The sequence below is a fragment of the Xiphias gladius genome, chromosome 3 (genome assembly GCF_016859285.1).
Source record: "Xiphias gladius isolate SHS-SW01 ecotype Sanya breed wild chromosome 3, ASM1685928v1, whole genome shotgun sequence".
Lineage (NCBI taxonomy): Eukaryota > Metazoa > Chordata > Actinopteri > Istiophoriformes > Xiphiidae > Xiphias > Xiphias gladius.
The window spans coordinates 2,059,239-2,079,897 of NC_053402.1; the positions used below are offsets into that span (position 1 = coordinate 2,059,239).

The following is a 20,659-nucleotide window of genomic DNA, read 5'->3' on the forward strand; positions in this document are numbered from 1 at the left end:
CTTAGACCTACTGCCAGTGTGTTCCCTGCCTTTCCTGCCGCTATCTCGTTGAATTTGTTGTGTGTTCAGCCTGCCTCCCAGTTGCAGACTGTCAGCCTGTTTTAGGCCAGAGTTTCTAGTGGCCTAAAACAGGCCACAATTCAATTGCACAGCCTGAGTCCCTGCATTCGGCTTCTCTTTCTTGTTGCAAAGTACCTGAGCTGTGACAGCCAATCCTTCTGTACGGCCTTGTACATCGGAATTCAAAATGTCAAATTCTGTAGCCAGATCAATTAATTTAAATGGTATTGCTATGATCAGCGGATCCACTCACAGGCGGCAAAGTAAATCTGCAGCAATCTCTTACTTTATATTCAAATTCAGGGGAGTTTGACAAACAAATTTATGCCATTGACCAATAACAACCACTCTAAAGAATGCTGACCCTTAGGGGATAATACAATCCCTGAAGGGTTTGATAATACAAAGGTCTAGATAGACCACATGGATTCAAAAATATATATGTATATATTGTTAACCAGATGTTTAGGCTACTGTTTGATATTGATATATTACCATGTAAGTATTTCAGTTGATGTTCCCTAACACTGTAGGCTGCTGCACGGTAATAATTTTCCCAGCAAAATCTTTATTAATATTTTCACCTAACCCCCAACAATAATAGCATAAAAAAACGGTATTATTCAGACCAGTATGAGCAATACTATCAAGAGTAAATAAGTTATGGTCCAACATAAAAAGGAAGCTTAGCCTCACATGACAGATGTTTGAAAAATAATAAATCATAAAAATAAATGACGAAAAAATATATATAATTAAAACGGAGAGATATTGCTCTGTTTTTCAGAAGGGTTCCCATACTGTCATATTCATATCTTCTTCTCATTTTAGTACCCTGATGTCAGTTTCAAATATACAGTTAAAAGGACACAGAACAATCAAATAACAAAGGGAGTTCAAGAACTTCAGGCAATTGCAGAGGACTATTCATATTTATAACTCACTTGCCACATTCATCAATTACATGAAGTGGAAGTGTGCTGATTTTATGCATCAAAGCCTGTTTACAGGTGTTGGGGAGTACTACTGCATATTTGAAAAAAGTTGTATAAAGCCTTTTGTGTCTTCACTACTATCATATGGTTTCTCAGTAGTTCTCAGCAGAGCATGGACACCCCAGAAGGCCCCAAGATGAATCTGAGGGGTCACGAGATCTATCTGTTCCAAACAAATATCTTTTTTTCTTATTTTTCTCCACTTTTTGCTTTTAATCTTGTGAAGTACTGGATAATCTCATCTCCTCGGGCTTCTAAACATCCTTCAGATGAGACCAATGCAGGAAAAGTCACCACTCATGACCCATGACCACACTGAGACCATAACCTGTGATGAGGTTCACAGATATTGCTCCATTTTAAGAGATCACAAGACAACCATAAAAAACTAGTGGGGGAGGGAGAACTTTCAGAGAGACTTTACGCCATTTCTCTGCCTCAGTTATACTTGCAGATAATAACCTGGGGACTTTAATGAAAGTTCTTTTTTAAATCAGATTTTAATGAAGCCATATGTAAATTCAAATCTCCCTCAACTCCCCATTTTTCCTGTCCCATCATAATGAAGCCCATCTGTTCACTTTCTCTCTGTTTTTATGGTTTGGTCCTGTGGAGCACACACACACACACACACATGCACACACACTAATTAATGTTAGTCTCTCTTTTTCTCCTTCTCTTTCTCCACCCCCAGTCCCATCCTTCTGGGGTTTGGTGAACTCAGCCTGGAACCTTTGCACCATAGGGAAGAGGCAGTCTCCCATTGACATCGAAACCAGTCACATGATCTTTGACCCCTACCTGACCCCTCTGAGGCTCAACACAGCTGGACGCAAGGTAAGGACTGCCATTGTTAAGATAACCTGACACCTGTCTTTGGTTGAAAATTCTTCCTCAGGGGCTCAATCCTTTTAGAGGGGCGGTGTCTGTCTATTAAAGGAGACACTGACCAGTGAATTTCAGGCTGATGTTCGGAGTTGGAACTCATCAAACATTATGATACAAGCAGGACTGTCCTCTGACGGCGCTGGGCTTCAATTCATCATAGTGGCTGGGAGCAGAACATGACACATTCACTAAATCAAGACGCAAAGAAGAGCTTCTGTCTGACAGAGACCATTAGCTTTTCATCCATATCCGAAGACTTTAAAATCCCAGCTGGTTTGACTGCACTAGGCTCAGAAGGCATTACAATTTTAGCCCTCTACGCAGCAATCACAGTTAATCTTTACAGGAAAAACCCTCTCTAAAGGACACCAAATAACCACTAAAACACAGCTTTGATAGCATCCTGGATTCATTTTTGTCTTTAGTAGTCTTTTCAGGTTACTTTAGTTGGCCATTTTTAGATGAAATGATATCACACCGAGGTATTTTCAGTGGAGTCTGACTACAGCCCAGAAAGTCACCTCGCCTAGAAGACATAATCAGAAATGTAGTTATATTGACATGCTTTGATCTTGGAATTATGAGGTTCTATTGTGATCTTAATGGTTTTGAGATTAAGAGATTAAGGATCAAAGTTTAGACATCCTACAAAGCAAAGCTGATGTACAGTAAAGTTAAATAACAAGTACCCTTCATATACTCTAAACATATAACATCAAACCCTAATTGTATCCTATTTTAGAATAGGGTGGATTTCAGATTGAAACTTTTACACCATGACAACTCATTTTCTGCTCGGCATTATACGGCTCTAAGGTAAGGACAAAGAGAAACGGTTTTGTTGAAAAAATAAGTTATCGACTACTGAAGGGGGATATGATAAAATATTTGGTCAGGTATACAGTATGTATGTAAAAAATTTGGCCATAATTGCTGTCATCTCTAAAGCGGTCACATTTACTTTGAGTTAATTATAACAGTATTGATTCTTGCTAACAAACAGTAGCATTAGCTGTAGAATTAACATAAGCAAGACAGCTGTGTCGAGGCTGGTGATCAATAGTAAAAATCAGCTTTTTGCCAAGTGAGGACAACATAAAAAATAATTCTGAACTTAGTTGGCTTTTATAACGGTATCATTTATAATATTATAGATATCATCATCAATTTTGAAGTTTTGAAACAGGTCGAGCAACATGTTTTTCAGCTCTTTTAGCCTCAATCACAGAGCAGTGAGGTGACATGGAGGCAAATCGTTTTATGTTTCGACCTTTCCCAGTCTCGGCTGAAATTATTGGCTCCCCTGAATTTTAATTACATAATTTAGAATATCTTCAGAAATAAATGCAAAATAACCAATTTTGCATGATCAGAATATTTTTTTCACGTAGTGAAATAAAAGACACAACAGATACAACTATACGCTCGACACAATTATTGGAAACTTTTTTGTGATTTTAAATTAGTTCCTCGAACAAAATAAAAAACAAATAAGACTCATCAGTGCTTAATTTTCAGTGTTGACAATGAACTGAATTTACCAATGAATGATGGTTTTACTGCAAAAAAGGGGTTCTTGATGTTATCAAGAAGTTTCACAGTCATAAAACTGTTAAGACGCTTCCAAGACCTGGTGCTAAGAAGAAATTCAGCGAGAGAAATCTGTGAAGTCTGATGATAAAGATCTGATCTAATGAGTTTCAGTCTGATCTGGAGCAATCTGGAGCGGTGGTTTCAGCCCGTACCATACACCACACCCTAAACCACGTAGGGCTCCATGGGCAAAGGCCAAGGAGGACACCACTGTTGAAAGAGAGGAGGAAAAATGCTGTTTTTAATATTATGTTAAATAGAGAGAAAGTAACTCATTTGCATACATGATCAAATCAAGAGCACAAATGACTAAATGCTAAAAATGTGCTTGTAAGCATTTATCCTTATTTTACAGTAACAACAGTATTGCTACAGAATTGGTCAACATCACAGCCATACATTTCAATGGTATGGTACTAGTGGAAAGGCAAAAAAAGGAATGGAAATCCAATTTTTGTCCTTTTGAGTACTGTGTTCCAACATACTGAGCATGTGGTACAGTAGTGGAAATTGTGTTTTAATGTAGATTGCTTTCCAGCATAACAGTATCAGTGTTGCTTACTGTATTTTAGATGATTACTTTAAACTTGGAAGTGATTCAGACATCTAAGGTTTGGTGTTTTTGTGCTGTAAAAAAAACACTGCAGTAACAGAAGAAGAAAGAACTGATAAAAAAAATCAATTTGACTTCTACGAATGTAGGATTCACTGCAGTGTAAAATTGGACTCTTGACTTCATATCTGTAGTTGCAGTAATACAGCATATTCAGTAAACAGACTGAAAATGATTATTTCAAATACTGACATCTACATAAATATCACATTTTCGTCTCCTGTTTGTATAATCTTTGAAGAATTATTCCCTGTTTGACAGAATCATTATTTGATATGCAATGACCACTTTATCTTAAAATGCAACAATGATTAAACCGACGAGCTGTTGTTGCTCTGTTAAAAAAATGCTGGGGGATTTGTAACCTAGCTGTTTTAGTAGTGTTGCAACTATCAATATAATTAATATCATAAAGAGATCTGGGGGGGGGGGGGGTTCTTAGGTAGCATAAGTCGTAGCTAACAAGGCTAACTTTTTTTTGTAACAGCAAACCATTTTCACTTCACATGTAGTGGAGCAGAGGCTTAGATGTCCTGACTTTGAATTGCTAATATTGGTCACACACCAAAAATGCTGGATCCTACATTTCCCAAAATGCAACTTGATTGCAACTTCGTTAAACCTTCCCTGCCTGCTAAATACCCACATCTTTCGATCTCCACTCACTCCAAGCCCAGACTGAGATAACTCTGATGACATCGCTATGACATCATCAGGGTAATTTTTTCAGATGTAACATGGCTCTTTCAGAGCCACAGAGGACTGTTTTCAAAGGCTGGGTTTTACTCCTCATGACGAGTAAACTTACTGCAAATGACTGTATTTCAATATATTTTATTTGTGTTTGAACATTTTTGTTTTTGTATTATGTGTCATCCTCCTAAGTATTTAAAAGGTTTTAGGCGAGGGCAGACAGAGAGAGGGGTGATTACACTCGCAGCAGAACAACTGTAACGGAAAGTGCCCACTTCATCTGTTAAATGACAAAGCCAGGCCACTCATCCACTTAGCTATCACATTTTAGCAAGCCTCTTATCTGAGGTTTTGCATGACAAGCAGTTACATTTGATCCTACAAGTACTAAAATAAAGCTTTCAAGCCCCTGTCAACTCAAAGACTAAAAGTGTTGTGCATATAAGAGAATTTACTAGTTTGTGTGTTAGTTTAAGGAATGGTGTATGATTTTGCTTCGCGATTTTCAATTACTTCCCGTTAAATCAGGAAATCGGGTCCTTTCGTTACATGTTAATACCATACTTCTATTATGTCATTTCTAGTGGCTAGCACTGCCCCACAGGCCAAGAAGTAACCTAGTGGCAACATTAGCCCCATCCATGACCTCTTCAGAAGGTCCTATCGCTGAAATTCCCCGTAAGACTCACTCATTGTGCTGAGGGCTAAGAAGTGCCATAGGGTGAGCTGCATATTATTCCCCGAAAGAGCAGTGTCAGCCACTAATCATGGCTGCCATGGCACGGATGGTTTGAGATCAGATGAGCGTCATCAGAAGCTCAGGCTCTGCTAATCCTAACCACTGGGGAATGTAGGTCACCTAGGCGGATGAAAAATCTGGATTATTGAAAGACTGTGCCAGAGCTCATTTGAAATACATTTACATGGAGTTTCTGTTAATATGCGTACAAATGCACACTACAGTTTCATTTGTGGTCTAATTTTTTAGAATAATAGAACAATTTTACTGTGTTTGTAATTAATTATTATTGTGTGTGTGTGTGTGTGTGTGTGTGTGTGTGCGTGCGTGTCTGTGTGTGTGTTTGTACGTGTGTGACAAAAACTATGTCCAAGTATATGTTTAGTTTTAAAATATTCGTTGTCCATTAACATATCAGTGATTTATAAAAGTGAGTTTTTCAAAAAAATGTAGGTCATAGATGAAATAAGAAAGACTGCTGACTGGGCAGCAGCCCCATTCACAAAGCCATTTCATTTGCAGGATTAGACGAACATATAGACACCACATAACACTAGATGGTTAAAATATAGGTACAAATCGCCGATGTATGAGATGAAAAAGATAACCGATTTGATTTTTGTTAGAATTTGGGATTTAATTTTATAGGTGGAGCCATTGGATCAGTCATTTATGTTAGTTATGTATTCATCAAAGTAAATGCTGAGATCTTAGGGTACAATGACATCAAGGTCAAAAGGCCCAGTGTAATGGGTGATACCCAAAAAAATTAGGTTCCACTACAATGTCAAGAAATAAGGCCAAGATCACTGATACCAATCCTTTTGGTTATAAAAAATGTCATATGGAGGAGGGCCATGTGTAAGGTGACATTGGGTGATTTGCCAAAAACAAAGAACATCTTTGTATTATTCTCTGTTAATTACTTAAATCAGCTGTGATCAATATTTTTATAATAACAATTGATCAAATTACTATATGTAATGTAAAAGGGGTGCTTGTAATGATGGATCCACATAAAAATTATCACTAGATTCTGCAGCTCCTCTCAGCTCTATGAGGCTTTAAAGCATTTTCAGCTCATAGAATTGGTTTTCTGCCCATAACTTTACTGTTTTGGTTCAATCTCAAGGTTCAGAGATAAAGCTCTGATAGATACAGTACACTGTACATTACCGGCTCAGCACTAACCAGCAGACAACACAGTTAGCGATTTGCTGGAGAGCAGGGTGGCTGATGTGTCCCTGTCTCAGACCCTGTACATGTGTATATGCATGTATCCATGTATGTGTATGTATTGTACATGACTGTGTATCTGTGTATACACTGATTTATAGGTGTGATAGTGTGTTTAGCAAATAAGCATAAATAAAGTAAATAAGTGGAGATTTCACAAGTGAATCCAATGTAAGTTCAGTGTTCACATCTTTGTTGTTCTTGTTTAAGCCAGTGTTTCACTTGTGTAGTGAATACTCTAAGTTCTGATTGTGTTTTTAATTCTAGTGGTACGGTGTTCCATGGCTTTTACTGAAAAAAATTCCTGAGCAAAAGTTGTTCTGTGCCTTGGAACTCTACAGATACCAGTTGTTGCCTCTCTGACACCTTTTTTCTTTTATATTTTTTGATCAGTTGATGGATGATATCTGGGGCAAGGCCATTTTTGCACTGAATGACAGCTTTAAAAAATTGTCAAAACGTAGCTAATTATATTATTGAAAAATTTGACAATGGTGCCGTTTAATTTGTCTCTAATCTCTCACCTTTAGAGATAATTTGAATAATGACATATGCTTGATTATTGATTGGGAGGCCTCAGCAAATCATGGCATGCATATAGTACATTTGAGCTGCTTTGAGAGGTACATGACCTAATCAAACAAAAAACATTCAAATTTAGCAGCAAAATGCCCCGGTATGTTTCTCATGAGTTGGTTGACACCAAAAACAGAGCTAAAGTAGAGTCAATATTGGACTTCACAAAAATGACTCCAACTGAATGGTAATGTTGCAATGTACTGTATCTATTATATCTGTAAATAGGCAACTGTTTGTTAACAAGTCAGCCCTGTAAATTTAAAAACTGGTATGTCAATATCGTGTTCACAATTTGTTTCTACTGCTCCCAAGTGGCCAAAAATTGCTTATTCCAGGTATAAGTAAAAGTATGAATATTTGCTGCAAATATACTTCATGTATCAAAAGTAAACATAGCCTGCTTTTTATGTGGAACGGCTTCTATCAGCATTGCAATATTATATTAATTGAATATAGTATTGATGTACTAATAGTATAGTTGTACTGTAATGTTGTAATTACGGAGGTCAAGCAAAATCAGTCTACCTTGAGTACTGCTAAGTAGTTTAATCTATAAGCATTGTATATTATAAACCTATCATATGATTTGCATATAAAACTGTAATCTGACATCAAAGAAGTATAAAGTAGCATAAAATGAATATCTCAAAGTGCTTAATCCTGCCATGCATGAAATCCACAATCCACGCTGTTTACCTCACTAGGCTTAAGTGAACCTGTCCAGTGGGATGGTTTTACACAGATGTTGTATTGCAGGCTTTGTGCTTCTTTATTTAACAGTGGGTCAAAATTTTTAATTCTTTTGCGGCAGCCAGGCCAGCTGTATTATGGGAAAGTAATGTAGGATTTTCTCAGAACTCCTTGATGAATTGTGAAACCATGTGCTCTGGCTTTCCCAGTATATCTAGATTTCCAGAGTGCGATGGTTTTAGCACAATTGTTTGTTCAACCTCATCTCGCTGCCTTCATTCACCCAGTGGAGTTGGGTCAGATGTTAAAATAAATGTAAATTTGAAACTGTGGTGACGTGAACAAGTGGTCATATACGGGGGGAGATCATAACTTCTGTCTTGGTTCAAGAATGAACTTCATGCTCAAACCTTGATGATATCATCAGGGTTATCATGGCTTATGTTTGGAGACTACAAATGTTCAACAGGAATCTTGTGTTCGTAACTGGAGGGGTGGAGTTTGAAAAACAGGCATCTTCCATGAAAGATGCTGTCAAATAACATCAGAGCAAGTGGAAGATCCGGTGTTTTTGGAGTTTGACTAGGAACTGAAGTTAATTTGATCCCTGTAACATAAAGAGAAGACCTCAGACAGCAGCACTGATGTGCCAGTCCTTGGAGCAATGTATCTGGGCTAGCCTCTGTGCCACTAGCTTCTCAATGCAATCTGCCTTTCAATATTTCTTTTATTGGTCTTTCTGAAAAAACTATAGCTTAAGGATTAAGATAAGGAACTCTCATCTTATGCATGGCCACTTAACCAGAACACTAATTCCTGTCACCTTTGATCCTTCAAGCCCATTTGCAATCAAGAGCCAGCAGCCTGGAATGTTTGACTCGCATCCCATTATAGGCTGGAAGCAAACCTTGGATAAACATCACCTCACAATCATAACTCACCTCCAGGAACCAGTCACCCAAATATATTAGCTGGCAACAACTTTTAATCTTACTGTGAACTCTTTTGATTTTTGGAACTTAAATAACGACCAAAGAACTAAAGTAGGTAACCAGTTGATTCAGCATAAAAGCAGCAAACAGCAACGACAACCAGGAAAACCAAGACTTGCTACACATCATGCCCCAATGACACAGACCAGAAAACCCCATACATGTGGTCCAGCCACACACACACAGACACACACACACACACACATGGAAGACAAAGGAGAACTGAAAACTTATGGACTCTTAAATGTGGTCTTAGTTTAGATTTAGTCGATTCTGTCTCAAGACTATGTTTTAGTTTGTGTGTGCATGTAATAATTTGTCTGTTTTAGTTACACTTTTATTCGACTATACTGAAGTCAGTAAGTGTATCCAAAACATCATTTTTTAGCATATTTGAATACCAAAATATTGATGTTTGAATATCATGTTCTATTTGTTAAGTCTCAACATGCTAAATCTATAATTGTAAATGTAATAATAGAAATCATGTGATTCTTATGACAATAACATGTTCCGTCAAAAGAGTAACAGCTTTGAGAAGTAGAAACACCTGTCCTTGGACAGCAGGGGATTGCCTCTGGCCCCCAGAACTCACTGCAAAATCAGTGATTGGCTGGTGATTGGTCTTAGCGATGCGCATTCACGTGAATGCCCACGTGACTATGGCTATTGACTAGCAATGTGCGTTGCTAGGATTCATTGTTAACAATTTCCCGCTGTCTTGCTAATTTGTAGCTATCATTTCTGATTTGCAGCAACTATGGAGAATCAAAGAAAAAGAAAGGGCAATTTTACCAACATTGAAATAAGAAAATGAATAGAACTGTACAATCAGCACACGAACACACTGGCGCCAAGCACTCCAACTTGGTAACAAACAAGAAGAAGCAGTTGACTTTTAGAGAAATAACGGAGACCATATATGAGTGTTCTGACTTGGGCAGCCTTTATTCAGAAAACGATGTAAGGAAAAAGTAGAAAGACCTCCTGAGCAAGGCAAAGAAAGACATTTCTTCGAAAAAAAATCCATCAAACCGGCAGGGGTCCTCCCCCGAAAAGGTCAATATATATAATTGTTGACGTTTTTGGAGAGGATTCACCTACTTTTACTGTTTTGGTCGGTGTTGAAAGTGGCCATACCGACCAACCACTGGAAGAGAGTGCTTTCTCTCCAGAGATTGATGTCATTCATACAGGCAACAAGAGCAGTAACGTTCCTTTGAGGGTGTGTATTTCACATATAGTGCATTTGGAAAGTATTCCGACCCTTTCACTTTTTTTGCCATTTTGTTATGTTGCAGCCTTATGCTAATATAATAAAAAAAAATCATTTTTTCCCCCTCATCAATCTACACTCAAGACCCCATAATGACAAAGCAAAAACAGAATTTTAGAATTTTTTGCAAATTTATTAAAAAAGAGAAACTGAAATATCACATTGTCATAAGTATTCAGACCCTGTGCTATAACGCTTTAAATTTAGCTCAGGTGCCTCCCATTTCTCGTTATCATCTTTGAGATGTTTCTACACCTTGATTAGAGTCCCCCTGTGGTAAATTTAGTTGAGTGGATATGGTTTACAAAGACACACAGCTGTCTTTATAGGGTGTCACAGCTGACAATGCATATCAGAGCAAAAACCAAGCTATGAGGTTGATGGAACTGCCTGCAGAACTCAGAGACAGGATTGTGTTGAGGCACAGATCTGGAGATGGCTACAAAAAAAAATTCTGCTGCATTGAGGGTTCCCGAGAGCACAGTGGCCTCCAAATCAAGACCTTGAATTTTTGGTACCTCTTTTGTCCTTGAGTCGTGCATCTGAGTCCCTGCCTTGTGGTTACAGTTGTTTTAGTAAAAACTTGCCGTGATGGACTCAGTCGACTCTGTTTCTCTGCAAGCTGCCATCTGCTCTCAAGGACAAGAGCTCAATCAACATGAACAGCAACTCACCTCCGTTTGCCAGGGGATAAGATTGTTCAATGTTTGCCTCAAGGGCTTCCAGTCCTCCACCAGCTTCCAAGTGAGTTGCATCAATGACCGGATGCAGCAGGTCCTTGCTTGCATAGATCTCTGAGTTCCTTGGTCCATGCCCCTGTCTCGCCTCCTGCTCCCCCCCATGTGGTTGATTTGGGTACAACTCCTGCTCCGGTGGTCAGGCCCTCAACAGTTCCTCATCTGTATAGACCAGAGTGGTTTTCCATAGATGCCAACAACTGCCGGTCCTTCCTGGTGCAGTGTGGGCTGCATTTTGAGATGCAGGCCGCAGCCTTTCCCACAGAGCGAGAAAAGGTAGCCTACATAATCACTTACCTCACTGGTTGAGCGGAGGCCGGGGCGACAGCAGAGTGAGCCCGCAACTCTCCCATTTGCCATTCCTTGGACCTTTTCACCAGCACCTTGTGCACGATTTTTGATTACCCGACCTCTGGTCCGGAAGGAACATGAGCCATCATGGATTTATGCCAAAGCAGAAAACAGGTTGCTGGCCATGCCATTGAGTTCCGCACCCTAGCAGCTGACAGCAGCTGGAACATCCACTTCTCTGCTGGATACATTCCGTCGAGGTCTTTCTGATCCCATCAAGGACCAGTTCGTGGCTTTGGAGCGCCCTTCTGACCTAGATTCATTCATCACACTTGCCATATAAATTGACAATCACTTAAGAGAACGAGAAAAGGAGAGGTCAAGATAGTGCTCGACTTCGCCAGTCCAGAGGGATGCCCCCTTCAGCAGCAGACTTCCGCCTCATTGTTCCCCGCTTCATCACTCACCCACACCAGCCACTCCATCGCCCCCTGCCGTCCTGGAGGAGCCAGTGCAGCTGGGATGTACCAGGCCAACACCAGAAAAACAACAGCACTGTCTGCAGGAGCGTGGGTGTATCTACTACGCTCAACTGGGTCACTTCATTGCTTTGTGCCCAGTAAAACACCAGGCTCGCCAGTGAAGAGGAGGGCACTGGTGAGCTGTATTAAGTCCTCTAATTCTCCTCCTCGACCCTTAACTCACATTGAGTTAGTAACCTCATCTTATTCCCTGCGTCACAAAGTTTTGGTGGACTCTGGTGCTAAACGAGAGTTTTATCGAGTGGGGGTTAGCCAGGAGACTGAGATTACCTGTGCTTCACCTGTGCTTACCTGTGCTGTGCTTTACCAGCTCAGCTTTCACCTTTTCAACTGCCCCCTGCATTCACTCATCCTGGGACTTCCCTGGCTCTCTCAACATAACCCACAGTTCAAATGGGCCACTGGAGAGGTAACGGACTGGGGAGAGGAATTTTCACTGACTTGTCTTTCTTCTGAGTGTTCCCAGGAGTCACCCTCTTCTTCAGTTCCGCTGCCTCCTATGAACTGCTTATATGATTTAAGGGAAGAGTTTGGTAAATCCCCTGGCACCTCTTTACCTCCCCACCATGTGTATGACTGTGCTGTCAACCTGTACTAACTGTCTGCTCCTGAAAGAGAAGCCATAGACAAATATCTCTGCCTCTCTGTAAACTGGAATAATCTGCCCATCCTGTTCTCCTGTGGGACCAGGTTTCTTTTTCGTGGATAGGAAGGATAAATCTCTCCGTCAATGCATCGACTATTGAATCTGAATGACATCAGGATCAAAAACAAGCACACCATCCTCTCATTTCATCTGCATTTGAACTGTTACAAGGGGCTAAGATCTTTACTAAGCTTGACCTAAGAAATGCTTCCCATTTACTGTAGATAAGGGAGAAGAACAAATGGAGAACTTCCTTTAACACTCCCAGCAGCAATTACAAGTACCTGTTTGGTTTCACCAATGCTCCAGCTGTGTTTCAGGCCATAGTCAACAACGTACTCTGGGCTATGCTCAACAAATATGTCTTTGTGTACCTGGATGACATCCGCATCTTTTCCCCAGATGAACAGACTGATGTTCAGCGTGAACTTGTCAAGACAAGTTCTGCAGCATCTCCTGGATCATCAGCTCTTCATCAAAGTGGAAAAATGTGAGTTTCGCATTTCCTCAGAGCTATTCCTGGGATTCAGAACAGCACTCTGTCTCCCAGAACAGCACTCACATGGATCCTGAGAAGGTTAATGCTGTAGCAGATTGGCCTACTCCCTCCAATAGGAAGCAGTTGCAACGCTTTTTCGATTCACCAACTTATATAGACACTTTATAAGAAACTTCAGCTCTGTTGCTGCAGCCCTACATGGTAAATGGTAAATGGACTGCACCTATATAGCGCTTTTCTAGTGTTATCGAACACACAAAACACTTTACACTACTGTCACATTCACCCATTCACACACACATTCATACAGCACTGTTTTTAATACATACTGCCTTTTCGACACAAACTTATTTCGACATGCCTCCTGTCTGTATGGTGGGGGCAGTCACATCGGGGAATGAGAAGTATAGGAGAAAGGCCTGTGTTAACGCTCTGGTGCTGAACCATTCTTCTAAGTAAAGACCTTGAGTTTTTGGAACCCTTTTTGTCTCAGAGTCATGCATTTGAGTCCTTGCCTTGTGGTTACCGTTGTGTTACATATATCTTAGTCAGCTCTGCTTTGTGTGCTTTAATTCGTTCAATTTTTTTAGGCTTACTTTATCTGTAACCTTTATTTTCACTTGATTGAATGACCTTTATTTTTAACTTTATGAAGCTTTATCCTGCATTTTCCAAGTTATATATGTAGGCTCCATGTATATACATTTGTTAAGCTATTCAGCTATAATTTGCAGACAATTATAGGCATAAAATTAAAAATTCAGAATAAAGACAGCATAAAGGCAATTTTATGCTGTCTTTATTAATGGAAGAAATGGGTTAATCATAGTTTCTATGCAAGGAATTTTTTGTAAGATAGGCCTATGCACATTTTGTACCTTATCTGCACTTGAGGCACACACTGATTAATTGCTCACATGAGACTTAGCGGTGGCGTGGATGGTGTTATACCGATGTTCTTGCTCAGTCCTTGGAGCCATTATCAGAATTGTCAGCCAGTGTTTCAGTGGGTTAAAACTGTTGCAGAGAGGAAAACTCGTTTATTCTTCCACCCTTGAAATCCTGGTATAACACATTCTCCTGGAGGATGTTTTCATCATGGCTAGATCCAAGCCATTTTGCCACCAAATTAAAGATGTTATAATTGGCATTGCAAGCAATCTGAACATTGCTTGAATGGTATCCCTTGTGGTTGACATAAAGATACTCATGTTCACATGACACATGGATCCAGACATGAGTCCTATTGATGCAGCTCATGATTCCAGGAATGCCCGAGGTCACGCCGGCAGAATCATTGTTTTATCACCACCAATTCCGCTTCGGTGGGGAGATTAGCATACCGGGAAGGCGGTAGCTCATTGCCACTGACACCCTGTGGATGGCCCTGACAGGCGGTAGACTTGTGGAAGCCAATCATGCCTACAACAGTGTTTTGAAATACCGTTTGCATAAAAACGCTGCGTTATGGTGTGACACAAACCGGAAGTCCAGTGATAGCTCTTCAATAAGTTCGAATAGATCTCTCCTACAGAATCAAAACCTCTTAATCAGCTCCTCAGCATTGTATTTGTCCAGTGGATTGCTTCTGTCCTTAGCAACTCCCTCCTGTCTAAAATTCTACTTGTTGTAAAGTCAATATATGAGGCTCGCTATTGTCTTTAGTGTTAAAAGCTGTGTTGTCCAAAGTCTTTACTACAGAAACAGCGTAGATTTTGACTTTATGCCTGCTCCTGACTAGACGTATGATTTACACCTGGTCTTAGTGAGAAGAAGACATAAGCCTAGATGGTGCAACGGATGTAACTGTTAGGTCAGACTTAGAATGCCAAGCTTAGACCAACTACGTTTAAGACCAGCCATAAGCCCATTTGGTGAAACCGTCCCCAGGAGCATAGATGTTAAGAATCGGACCATGAACCGCAACATCCCCAAGTCCAGCTGGGGGCTTTTGTTGCATCTCTCTTTCTCCCTCATTTCCTATCATTATTTCCTATCTGTAATAAAAGAATAAATTTCTTTATGGCTTGGTGCCAGGGTCCTTTCTCTGGCTGCCAGCCAGTTGACATTGCTAATAGTACGAGCCAGAGTGAGATTGAGAAGCACCTGAGGAGCTACTGTAGTTTGTCACAGGTGGAAAATCTTTGTCTTGATGTGTGCTTCTATTGACATATTTTCACTAGTTTTTTACGAGGTTGAAAGTAAAAAGTATTTTCAACACACTGCATGTGCGCTGTATCTTGTGTGACTTCAACAATGTGAACTCGTCCAGTGCGTAGGCGGTTGCTATGGCAAGTGGTGCACTATTGGATCGGATCAACTGGAGAAAGGCAGAAATAACATCCAAATAAAGGGAATTTGACAGGATTTTGTATGTCAAACATCTGGTAAAACCTTGTTGAGGCAAGGGACCAAGGTTCCAAGGCACCAAGGTGCAAGTGTTTTTACATGCACCACCAATGTGTGTTGCCCATAAAATTCCAGATATCTTGCATTTTGGAAGCTTTGATCTCAACCATTCTATTTAAAATTTGTAATTAAATTTACTTAATTTTATGGAAGTATAGAGCAGATTCAACATTCAGCATCTGAAAGCGTTGTTTTTTGGTGGTAAGTACATTTACTGGTGGCCCAGGATCTGAGGATTTCCCAAAACGGATTTTTGCTAACTGCTACTGTAAACCTGAACCACCCATGCGTGCTAAAAAAAACCATACAGAATAGAAAACCAGATTTTGTGGATCTGTTTTGTTTCCGTACCTTTCTGCTCATTTACCTCCCCCTGCAGAGGATTTCTAAGCTGCAGTACTTAATCATACCCAGGACCTATCACAATGAACTGACTTAGTGCCAACTGATCAGGCTACTGGCCAGACTTAAACTAATAACATGCCATTTTTATCCAAGAGTCTCAATATTTGGCCTTGTAATCTGCTTTTCTCCCCGAGAGCTCTTGAAATCTGAAGAATTTCCACTATTTTGTGTCATTTATCAAGTGAGTCTTCAAAAAACCAATTCCATTTTGGTCTGGTGTGGCACGACTGCACCTGGACTATATGAGAAGAACTGACTGTCAATGATCTTCAACAGACAGATTAATCTGGTCTTTCTTTACATGAAGAAGCAAAACTGTATTATGAGTTAAATCCTCTGTTTGAGTCTTGTTTCATGATTAATGTTCTTGTGCATCGGCTGAGCAAGAGGACATAGCAAAGCCATTTGTTCTAGCAAGTGTGTATGTGTGTGCTTGGGAGTATGCTGAGCAGAGAGAGAGAGAGAGAGAGAGGGAGAGAGAGATGCAAAGCATGTGTATAGTGAAAGTGGTTGTCTGTGAGAAATTATAGCAAAAACTAAGGGCAAATGTGAGAGCATCTGTTTGTGCAGCTATATGGATTACTTGTGGGCTTACTGTATGTGCAGGCTATAGTCAAAAGCAAAATTGGATACGTTTGACTTTGCGTATCTGTGTAGTGTGCACCTTTGTGTTATCCAGTTATCCAGGCGATCCTCTCTCGTGCTCTAGCTTCTTTTAAGTGAGTTTCCTCAGAAACTGTTGCACAACAGATTGGCAGATTGGATTTTGACTCCAACTGTCAGCAACAGATTTCTTTGTTGCTTGAAAGTTCACAGAACACATTAACATACATTTTTACAATAATCTTCACTGTCTTCACACATTCATATAGATACACAGGCCCACACAAATTGAGTACTGCACAAACTCTGCTGTACAAATTTACAAAGTGAATAGCTTGTACATTTGTCTCCGTAAGTACAAATTTAATGCTTATACAAGGTCTGTGTATCTATTCACACACCTGCTAAGAATTTGAAGTCTGGATCCTATCAGTCCTGCAGCATTTGGCTGAATCTGAGCAGATAGTTTAGCCCTGTACACTTCGGAATTCATCCTGCTAATTATCAGCAATCACATAATAAACACCACTCTCTGTATTTACCTGAATGAAGGCGTCTCTTCATTATAGACTTTGACAATGATACACCTGCCTCCTCCAGAGTGCTGTTCACCTGGGGAGATGTTATGAAGGGTTATATTTCACCAAGGAAGGAATTCTGCAATCATCCACTTTAGTGTCTTTGGACAGCATGTTGACAGTTCCCATGAACAGCTATCAAATACAAATTCAACACTTGGAATCATCTCCAGACCTTTTATCTGCTTCCTTTGTAATGAAATAACGTTCGAGAAGGCCACACCTGACCATGAAACTGAGTGTCAATCAATTGTCCAATTACTTTTGTGCCTCTGAAAATTAGGGCTCAAGTATAAAAATTCTAAACGGTTAATGTCAAGGGTTGTCAAACCCCTTGAATTAAAATTGGAAGTCTACACTTCAATCACATGTTGATGGCTTTGTTTCAAATCCATTGTGGTGGTATACAGAACACCTGCAGTCTATTATATGTGAACTTGTGACCATGTAACTCTGAAAAGTCCATCAACCTCATTTACATTTGACGCAGCGACAGAGTGACCTTCACATTCTGAGCAAAGAGATCCTACAGAAAGGTGTGATAAGACCTTCAAATATGACAGTTGAATATCTCCACAAACACTCTGAATGAGCTGCAGCATGCTGACATTTTACTAATAGGTTGGATTATACATCTGTGTGTGTGTGTGTGTGTGTGTGTGTGTGTGTGTGTGTGTGTGTGTGTGTGTGTGTGTGTGTGTGTGTGTGTGTGTGTGCATGTGTGTTTGACAGTTCATTAGTCATATCCTATCTCATGGACTGCTCCAGTACAGAAATCTCTGTTTGCTTGCTAAATCAACACAGACCTCATGCTAAGACATGTGGTCCATTGCACACACACACACACACACACACACACACACACACACACACACACACACACACACACACACACACACACACACACACACACACACACACACACACACACACACACACACACACACACACAGAGACAACATATTCGCACAGAGAGGGACATGCACACACCCACTCATTTCGCACAGCAATTGATCCATGACGACAATCTCTCATTAGCTTTCGCAGAGACCATTTGAACTTCTTTATCAAATTTCACTTAATTTTGATGTGGAATTAAATAATAATATCCAGAGAGTTCTGTGAAAGAAGAGGCTGAGTTTGATTTTCAAGGCAAGAGACAAGTGACAGTTTTCTCTGTGCTTGGAATTAGTGACTGCGTTACATTTGCATCATCCTTTTGATCTGATTTGAACTTTGCCTTGAAGAGCTTGTGAGTGCCAGAGTATGTGCTCATGCTCCTATTTCCTACAGTAAAAAAGTTTTTATTTCTAAATACAATGTAATAAAGTTATATTAAACAAAACAATTCTGAACGTTAATTAGCCTTCCTATTGATAGATTTTTCACTGCTGTTTGGAACACAGATACCTGAAAAAATTAGGTTGTGTTTATTCTTTCCAATAAATGTTGCTAATCTAGCACATACGTTAAAAAATGTACCTTACCTTATACAGCATGTTGTGCGGCCCATGAGAAATTAGTTTCTCCCTCAATCTGCTGGTTTGTACGATAGACTTTAAACTAATATGATCATACAAACATTATTAGGTCCTGAGAAAATGTTCAGGTTATATTATTACATTACATTCATTTGGCAGACACCTTTTTTGCAACTTACAATATGTGCATTCAACACAAGTAAGAACAAGACCTAAATATCATCCAAAATTGATATCCAATTGAAATAAACGACTAAAAGCTTTAAGAAATATGCTTTTGTTGTTGTTGTTCTTTTTAATGAGACTTACTTATGAGACATAAGTAAGTTCTAGCAAGGGTTGTTGAGATGTAGCCAGTGAAAGACGGGCAGTGATTCTGCTGTCATGACTTCGGAAGCTCATTCCAGCCAGATAAGAGAAGAGTCTTGGCTAAGATGAGGGAAAAAAGTGTCTTCTGAATAATGGGATGGCTAAATGTACAGTGGAAGAGGAGTACAAGGTCTGGCTACGGTGTATGGTTTGAGCATGGCTTGGAGGTAGAAAAGGGCAGTTCCCTTCCTGCCCCTATCGTCCAGCACCTGAGTTTCCAAGTGGATGTGAGCAGCAACACGCAGCAACAACATCCACGTTAACTCCAGTGTTCTCTGTCTCAGCTGAATAGAGCCGGTCCTCAAAATTAACATAATAAACAAATTGTCTTCTTTTCATTGCCTTTCACAAGGACCTATATTAGTGTAAGAGTTTAATATAAGTACTGAAGCTATGAGGCATCAGATGGTTTCACTGGCTCTTTATTTGTCAAAAGAATACAGGCTACTGTGGGTCGTAGCCAACGCCAAAACAAAAAACCTGTCTGGTTTACAATGTGATCTCTGTGCTAACATCTCACTTCAACTCCTGCTGCAGACTAACACTCCTTCCCCGAACTAGCAGGAACAACAACAACCTGTCCTCCTGGCTCTGCCAATCACAGGTACGCTATCTCACACAAATCCCTGTCATAGGTAGCGGCGATGACTGTCAGGCTTCACAGCCTCTAAGCATATCACACGTTCACTGACAACCTGGAAAACTCCGTAAATGCAATAAGCCGTCCTTTTCACTTTAGCCAAATGCAGCATTATGAAATGCTACAGGATCTGTGGTCAGTTTGGTTTACTTTAGTCTGGTTTAGTGTTGTAAGCATTTCAATCTTATTGCCAGATTAATACATGCACCTCATACTGACATCCTGTACAGAATGCATGTTTTTCAGATGTGTTTCAGGCAAAATCCAAACAAAATAAATCCAACAAATGCAATGATAAAAACTCAAGGTGAAATGGCCAAATGCTGCAGCAAGGGATTGTTACTGTTGAAATGAATGCATCCAGCAGAGATCTGAAAGGGTAAACCAAAACACCAGAATATCACATCACAAAATGAAAACAGCAGTTATCTTTCACTAATACCTAAGCTCACACAGAAATGTGAAGACTGAAATTCAGCACAAGGCCCTGTTCTCATGTGATGGGTTAATCCTGGGCCTTGATTTTCTGACTGACCTACGGAGCAGATTGTTCCATAGTCTAAAAGGCAGGATAGCTGAAGTTCATTTACCAAAAGTCCTGAACTTTGAGCACGTGACAACCAGGATCTCTTGTTCTGATTACCTGAGAGGTCCAGTGGAACTGTATTTAATCAGTAACTCACTGTTTTTTGGTGGAGCCAAATTGCGTACTGCCTTAAAAGCAAGTGAAAAGGTTTTGAATTCAGTCCTAAATTTAACAGGAAGCCAACAAAGAGGTAATAAAGAGACATTTTTGGATCGATTCTTAGTTAGTAATAGTAGTGCAGTAGAATTTTGAACCAACTGTAGATGTGCTACAGCTTCTTGCTTCTACAGCCAGGGAATCTAAAGTGCTGCTGTAACATTTTAAATGTCTGATTTGGGGCAACGACTAGAATCTGTTGTTGTGCTTTAGCAGCAGGAAACTCAGGGATATCAAGCCACTAATATCTTCAAGACAATTATCAAAAATGGAAAGATTTGAAAGTTCCCCAGGTTTCACAAACACGTACAGCTGGAAATAATCAGTATAGCAATGATAAGAGATACAGCCAGTCTGATGGAT

General features: G+C 39.9%; 1 protein-coding gene across 1 annotated transcript in view; it reads left to right on the top strand.

Annotated features, from left to right (window-relative positions):
• Window positions 1–20,659, top strand: part of LOC120788088 (carbonic anhydrase-related protein 10-like) — a 125,657-nt gene that overhangs the window by 63,124 nt on the left and 41,874 nt on the right. The window contains exon 3 of the mRNA XM_040123595.1: window positions 1,750–1,892. Coding sequence (XP_039979529.1) covers window positions 1,750–1,892 — 143 coding nt within the window. The remainder of the gene's footprint in view (window positions 1–1,749; window positions 1,893–20,659) is intronic.